The 7,774-nt window shown below is 47.6% G+C and overlaps 1 protein-coding gene across 6 annotated transcripts in view; it reads left to right on the top strand.

Moving 5' to 3' along the window:
- The window catches only part of arhgap46b (Rho GTPase activating protein 46b), a 203,327-nt gene that overhangs the window by 148,618 nt on the left and 46,935 nt on the right, over nt 1-7,774 (top strand). The window contains exon 1 of one of the 6 annotated variants that reach the window (XM_043710789.1): nt 3,463-3,729. The exons of the other annotated variants lie outside the window; for them this stretch is intronic. Coding sequence (XP_043566724.1) covers nt 3,683-3,729 — 47 coding nt within the window. The 5' untranslated portion in view covers nt 3,463-3,682. Of the gene's footprint in view, nt 1-3,462; nt 3,730-7,774 lie in introns of those variants that run through there. 6 annotated transcript variants of the gene reach the window in all.

Below are 7,774 nucleotides of genomic sequence, written 5' to 3'. Positions count from 1 at the left end.
GTGTGTGTGAGAGAGAGTGAGAGAGATTGTGTGTGTGTGAGAGAGAGTGAGAGAGATTGTGCGTGTGAGAGAGTGAGAGAGTGTGTGAGAGTGTGTGTTGTGTGTGTGATCCACATTTCTTGCCAGCAACTGGGGAACAACCTTGCTAACCCAGAAACCTTCTCACAGTCTTACAAATCTCAAAGTTAGGCAAGTGAACAGGTTCGTTTGCGTCAAGTAGAACAAAAGGACCTGCCAGTGACAAGGATTTACATTTAAATAGTATCTTTGAGTAGAATGTTTGAAGGCACACTCTCCCAAGGGGGTTTATTCTGTGAGTTCGAGCCAGACTGTTTTGGAGAGATGTTAGGAAGCATTTCTACACACAAAGGGTGGAACTCTCTTCCATTAATGGCGGTAGAAATTGGATCTGTCGTTAATTTTAAATCTGAGGTAGATCATGCTTTGTTCAGCAAAAGTATTAAGGGATCTGTGCTGAAGGCCAGGTATATGGACTCAGACCACGGATGAGCTGTGATCTCATTGAATGGCGGAACAGCCTCAAGGGGCTGAATGGCCTACTCCTGTTCTGATGGTTTTATGTCGAGGTGCAATCGAACAAAGACTGGGACCAGACCAAAGATATTAGAAATGATGGTTGGTTAATCATTCAGGACTTAAATGACGCTAAAAGGGAGACATTTTGTTGAAGGTTTTCATCTTGCAGTCACTGGGACGAATGCGAGAATGGCAAAGTTTAAATGGCCACTATTTAAATTACCAGAGAAAGGGATGCTGATTGGTTGGCATGTAAAATCTGATTGGCTGATGTGTTGCCATGAGGCAAGCACTGGGAAACTATTGGTTCCCCAAGATTCAACTCATTCAAAGAAAAGTACAAGCTTTGAACATTTTCCTTTGTTTGCAGAGAATGGGAATGAATGAGTGCATGTCACATGTTGGAATCCCAGCCACTTTCTCCATTGCAATGCCTCAACTCAACAGTCAACTGCCAACCAATCAGACCCCTTTCTCCTGTCCAATAGGTTGTTGTGACTAGTTGACATTTGGCATTTTTGTGTGTCTCCCGATACGTGCAGAATTAAAAAGCTTTGGCAATGTGATTCTCCTTTCAACAGTATTCAGGGGTGACCAAATCCAAGTGAAATGTTTAATAAGTGAAGCCAGGGGTTTGGAGAAGGATTGCAGAATTTGACACTGAGCTGAGTGGCAGCACAGAGGATTAATTGGGAGCTGAGCTGGGGGAGATTGTCAAAACAGCAAGGGGAGGATCACAGGATTAGGAATATTAAACTTGAGAGGTTGGGTCCAGAGAAGCTTTTAACCTGATTAGTGAGGGGGACCATAGTGGAGTGAAATCACCAAATCTAATTTTCAGGGAGGCAAGAGATCAGTGGAGAAAGCAATTTGAAAATGAATGGCAGTTAATGGTTAGCCCCGTGGGATGTAACCCTGTCTTCCTCATTTACCAGCAATCTTCATTTTTGTCATCTTAGTTTACAGCTTGTAAAAAAAACCAAGCCCCAGCAAATTCCTCACATGAACAGGAAATCCTTAAGAAGTCCTCGATCTGATGACAGTGGCTCAGTGGTTAGCACTGTTGCCTCACAGCACCAGGGACCCGGGTTCGATTCCAGCCTTGGGCAACTGTCTGTGTGGAATTTGCACGTTATCCCTGTGTTTGAGTGGGTTTCCTCTGGGTGCTTCAGTTACCTCCCACAGTCCAGAGACGTGCAGGTGAGTGTGGATTGGCCATGCTAAATTGTGTTCAGGGATGTATAGGTTAGGTGCATTAGTCAGGGGTAAATATAGGCTAAGGGGAATGGGCCTGGGTGGGTTTCTCATTGGAGGGTCGGTGTGGACTTGTTGGGCTGAAGGGCCTGTTTCCATACTGTAGGGTCTCTGTGGTTCTATGACTACCCTTCAGATGAGAATTCTGTACCAAGACCCAGACCTGCCCTGTCAGATGTACCCAAAAGTTGGTATTATTGTGAAGGATCTGAGAAGAGTTCTCTCTGGCTGATGCTTATCCCTCAACCAACAAACCCTCCCGAGCATCAGTCTTCATGGGAGCTTGCTGTGCGCAGATCAGCTGTTTGTATTTTATCCATGTCAGAAATATTTAATTGGCCGTAAAGCAAGCTTGGAACACCTGAGGTCATGAAAGGTGCTACATAAATGTAACTATTATCTTTTGCATTTTTCCCTCAATAGTCTCTCATTGCATTCTTTGCTCGTGTGCAGTTCCTGTGCAAGCAATGTGATGTGATTTGACGTCTTCAGTAGGTTGTTGACCTGTACCTGGATGTGTGAAATAACAGTGTGACTTGCTGAATTATTAGGGCGGCATGATGGCTCAGTGGTTAGCACTGCTGCCTCACAGCACCAGGGTCCCGGGTTCGATTCCAGCCTCGGTTGACTGTCTGTGTGAAGTTTGCACATTCTCCCCGTGTCTGCGTGGGTTTGCTCCGGTTTCCTCCCACAGTCCAGAGATGTGCAGGTCAGGTGAATTGGCCATGCTAAATTGCCCGTAGTGTTACGTGCATTAGTCAGAGGGAAATGGGTCTGGGTGGGTTATTCTTTGGAGGGTCGGTGTGGACTTGTTGGGCCGAAGGGCCTGTTTCCATACTGTAAGTAATCGAATAACAGCACGAGTCAGAGGTTTTTCCTCATGTTTTCACTCAGAGTGGTGGAGATCAGGAACTCGCTGCCTTGTAAGGATGATAAAGGCGAAAGTCCTCATAATTTTCCAGAATTATTCAGATGTGCACTTGTGAAACCAAGGCAAACAAGGCTAGTGGCCAAGTGCTGGAAAATGGGATTAGCAGAAGTGGTTGTTTTTGACAGGCACAGACTCGATGGGCTGAAGGGTCTGTTTCTATGCTGTAGACTTCTGTCACTGTAAAGACTAGAAATCGGGGTGTGCACCCTGTTATGTCTCTGTCGGGATCAAAGGATATGGGGGAGCAGGCAGGAGAATGGGGTTGAGAAATGTAGCAGCCATGGAGCAGAAGTGATGGGCCGATTGGTCTAATTCTGTCTTGTGGTCCTACATGCCTGAAGCTAATGCATAAACTCAAAAAAAAATGTTTCGTTCTTGTCTGTCAGCTTTTTGTTTGCGAGGGGAGAGACGGTTGCAGACACTGCACTCTGGTCAGCTCAGCAGTCCTGCTAATCCTGACAGCTCAGAAACAAAAATCAACTCTGTGTTTGCTGTTGGGAGAGGTTTCTTTCTAGAATGGGGGTGGGAATGAGAAATCAAAGCATTTTCTATTTCCTGCAGTTTGCAGATGCCAAAATGTGAAGCACTGAAGCTTAGAGTGCAGTAAACTGACCCAAAGGAGCCCTCTGCATTCCTTAGACCATGGGTGGAAGCTCTGAGGAAGGGAACACCAAGTGCTAGTCTAAATGTGGACAGGCCAGTCTGCTTGAGTTCATATCAGGGGGGAGTTTGCTTGTTTGTATGCTTTGGGCTTGCTTCTCTTTTGTCTGTGTCTCTTTAGTTAAAAGCTCCCTTCCCGTTAACAAGACAAATGGATTGATGTAGCTGACCCCCACAGTTGTGTCACATCGCTGCTGCTCGGTTTGGTGGCAGACAGCTGAACAGAAGCTTGGGCTGTGAGAAAAGAATTTTAATGCATGCGACAGATTGCGTCCGTTGCAGAGAAATCCTGCAGCGCAAATGTCGACCGGAGCATTTTGCAACCATTTCTTCCCCCTCTGGCCCAGGTGAGTCAATGTGGTATCCTTCATCCTTGATGCAGGACCGAGTGGGGCGAGTAGGTGGGAAGGATGTCAGTGCTGTGATTAGGCAATGACGTGCATGCATTTTTTAACAAATCCTAATTTTGCATGCGTTGTTATTTCCATAATGTAGCACCACAGTTGTATTCTTGCAGAGAGATGGAGGGGGAGTGTGGGGAATTAAAACACAGTCAACAGTACATCAGCAGAACACCACACATTATTCTACTCCTTGTATCCAATGGCCTCCAGATCAGGTATAGAGTGGGTTTAATTTCGAGCAATCCTCTCCGTAGTCCTGCTCCAAATCTTAACCCAATACTCAATAATTCGTTAACGTCTATATTCCTCTGTGGGCTAGGAGTGTCGTTAGCCAGGTTATCATTTGTTCTGTAATCCTAAAGGCCTTTAAAGTGTGGTGGAGGTATACCCACAATCTGCTGGAGAGGAAGGTCTCTGATTTTGACCCAGTGACTGTGAAGGAGCGGTGATGTATTTCCGAATCAGGACAGTGAGTGGCTTGGGGAGGGGAAGTTGCTACTGTTCCTGTGGGTCTGCTGCCCCTTGACCTTGTGTCTGGGCGGTGTTGTGAGACTTGGAAGGTGCTGTTGAAGGGGGCTTGGTGGGTTATGGCAGTATGGACAGTACACGCTACTGACTGCACTGTGCCTTGGCAATGGAGCGAGCGGGTATTGGAGTCGATGAACAGAGTTCCACTCAAGTGAATGGCGCCATCCAGGACGGTGTGGAGCTTAGTTCTCTGGCGTTTCTGCCCCTTTCGCCAGCCAAGTCTGCAGCCTCATGCTGTGGTTGCACATTTTTACACAGGAGGATCCCAGATTGGACTCCTGGCTCCGGCAGTCAGGCTCAGTGTCCTTTCTGCCATCACTAGCTAGGGTCTCAAACTAGAAGTGTTAACACTTCAGGCTTTCAGGAGGGCATTATATGAACATGTGGTGTGCAGGGGTATGGGGGAAAGGCAGGGCACTGGCAATGGATACTAGAACCGGGGCGGGCTGAATGGCCTCCTCTTGCACCATGATATGATTCTGTGATTCTCCCGAGGGCAGGATAGTGCAGTTCAATCACATCATGGTGCTAACTATCCAGGCCAGAGCTAAGTGTTGTACCGAAGGACTCTCATTGTTTTGGAAGTAAGGGACTGTTGCTGTTCCCCCCCGCCCCCCCCTGTCAAAGAGAGGTGGTCAGCTGTTTAGGAACGATGGTGAGGCTGGACAGTTTGTGTTTGCAGAATAGACGGTAAGGTTGATGCCATCACATGGGCGCTGAGTTTGTTGCAGTGAAACATTTTTGTGATTTGCCTGCAGGCACAAGGGCCCTGCACATCGCTATTCCTCAACACGGTGGCTCAGTGGTTGGCACTGCTGCCTCACTGTGCCAGGGACTCTGGTTCAATTCCTGCTTTGGACGACTGTCTGTGTGGAGTTTGCACATTCTCCCCCTGTCTGCATGCGATTCCCCCGGGTGCTCTGGTTTCCTCCCACAATCCAAAGATGGGCAGGTCAGGTGGATTGCCCCGTAGTGTCCAGGGGATGTGTGGTTTAGGTGGCTTAGCCGTGGGGAATGCAGGGTTACAGGGATAGGGTAGGACATGGGACTGGGTGGGCTGGTCTTGGGAGGGTTGGTGTAGACTGGATGGGCTGAATGGCCAGCTTCCACACTGGAGGGATTCTGTGTAATTCTAAGCTACTGGCAGCCAGAAAACCTGACTGCTTCGATCATGGATGCCACTGCTTCAGTGATCCCTGGAAGGTATATTCACGAACCACTGGTGTTAGGAATCTCGAGCTTTAAGACTCGCACGTTGCCTCCTCACTAACTTTATTGTTCTGTGGCCCAACAAAGGGGTGCTGCCAGAACCGCAGAAGCTTGCATTCATATAGCGCCTTTAGCAAAGTGAAGCGTCTACTGGAACATTATCAAACAGAAACATAACAGATGAGGAGGTATTGGGGGAGGCATTCAAAACCTTAAGGATACGAGCAGGAGGAGGCCATTCAGCCCCTCGGGGCCTGCTCTGCCATTTCATAAATCACAGCTGATCTCATCTTAGTTCCACCTTCCAGCCCGCTCCCTTTAATCCATTACTCAGTTTTATAAAAATGTATCCTCTGTCTTCTCCTTAAACTTCTTAATTGTCCTGACAACGACTGCACTCTGGGGTAGTGAGTTTCACAATGCACGGCCCTTTGACAGAAGTTGTAGTCCTCATCTGATGACCTTCAGCTACCAGTGGTCAAAACCTGTAAGGGTCCACAAAAGAACTCCAATGATGTTGCCAGGGTTGGAGGGTTTGAGCTATGGGGAGAGGCTGAACAGGCTGGGGCTGTTTTCCCTGGAGCGTCAGAGGCTGAGGGATGACCTTATAGAGGTTTACAAAATCAGGAGGGGCATGGAAAGGGTGAATCGACAAAGTCTTTTTCCTGGGATGGGGGAGTCCAGAACTAGAGGGCATAGGTTTAGGGTGAGAGGGGAAAGATATAAAAGGGACCTCAGGGGCAACTTTTTCTCCCAGAGGGTGGTGTGTGTATGAAACAAGCTGCCAGAGGAAGTGCTGGAGACTGGTACAATTACAACATTTAAAAGGCAGCTGGATGGGTATATGAGTAGAAAGGCAAAAGTGGGTGTTGCAGATGCTGGAGATTAGAGTCAAGATTAGAGTGGTGCTGGAAAAGCACAGCAGGTCAGAACAGCATCCGAGGAGCAGGGAAATCGACGTTTCGAGCAAAAGCCCTTCATCAGGAATGCCCGAAACGTCGATTTTCCTGCTCCTCAGATGCTGCCTGACCTGCTGTGCTTTCCCAGCACCATTCTCGTCCTGAATAGGAAGTGCTGGCAAATGGGACTAGATTAATTTCGAATATCTGGTCGGCATGGACGAGTTGGGCAGAAGGGTCTGTTTCCGCGCTGTACATCTCTATGACTGTAAGTAAGGAGACCAAAACTGTGTGCAGTATTGACTAATGCCTTGCACATTTGTCACGTCGGCCGACAGAGACTCTTTATGGATCATGTGAAAGGAGTAAAGAGGTGGTGAGGCTTAAGGAGGGAATCCCTGAGTTTTGAGCCAAGGCCAACGTGATTCTGAGTCCACGGGGCCAGGTTTGGCAGGCAGCAGAGGTTTGTCCATCGAGACAGAGAATTGTGCAAAGGAAAGCACTGGGGTTAAGTGCCTGGGTTCGGAACCACGCTGTCACGCTGGGAGTTTTGCGCTTTGGCACAATGATCCTCCGACTGATTAAGGAAATGATTCGAAAGGAATTGGAGCTTGCATTACCTCGGGGGATGGAACTGCAGGATCTTTGTTTAAATTGAGGAATGAAGTCATTTGAAAGCCAAAGTAAATAGTTTTTTATTCCCCATTTGGAAACTAACTTCAAAAGTTGTTTGGAGTTTGGATTGTTTCTCCCTGAGCAATTAGGCCCCCACCTCCACCCTCCACTTGAGAAAGGAGCAGGAATGGTGAAAGTTCACTGGTGGAGGCACAGTTTATCCTTTATCACAGCTTCAGATCCATTTCATTTAATCAAAAGGAATGTAGTCCTTATTTAGGGGAAGGGGGAAAAGGCACATGGTGAACTCGTTGCCTGAGGGAAGAGCAAACGGGAGGAGGCAGGCAGCAGCAGGCACTTGACATGTGGGCACAGGTCAGCAATGAGGCTCCCGGCTCCCGACAACACGCTCCCACAATTTCAGTTTCAGACTGGAATGGAGAGCAACTTTGATCCATTTGAAGCTTTTCAGACTCAGGAAAGGACAAGAGGTTTGTGTGAGAGCCATCAGCCTTTTAAGGAGACTGTCCTCAGTTCATGGTAATTATAAAAAGCTGCAGGATGTTTAATTTTGTTATTCTCTCCCCACCCCTTCCCTTCATATAACAGTTAGTGGATGTGTGGCCGGAGTCAGTTTTCTAATTCACAAATGTGTGTGTGTGTGTGTGTGTGTGTGTGTGTGTGTGTGTGTGTGTGTGTGTGTGTGTGTGTGTGTGTGTGTGTGTGTGTGTGTGTGT

The sequence above is a fragment of the Chiloscyllium plagiosum genome, chromosome 20, assembly GCF_004010195.1.
Source record: "Chiloscyllium plagiosum isolate BGI_BamShark_2017 chromosome 20, ASM401019v2, whole genome shotgun sequence".
Classification (NCBI taxonomy): domain Eukaryota; kingdom Metazoa; phylum Chordata; class Chondrichthyes; order Orectolobiformes; family Hemiscylliidae; genus Chiloscyllium; species Chiloscyllium plagiosum.
This window is presented reverse-complemented; position numbering and strand designations above follow the sequence as displayed.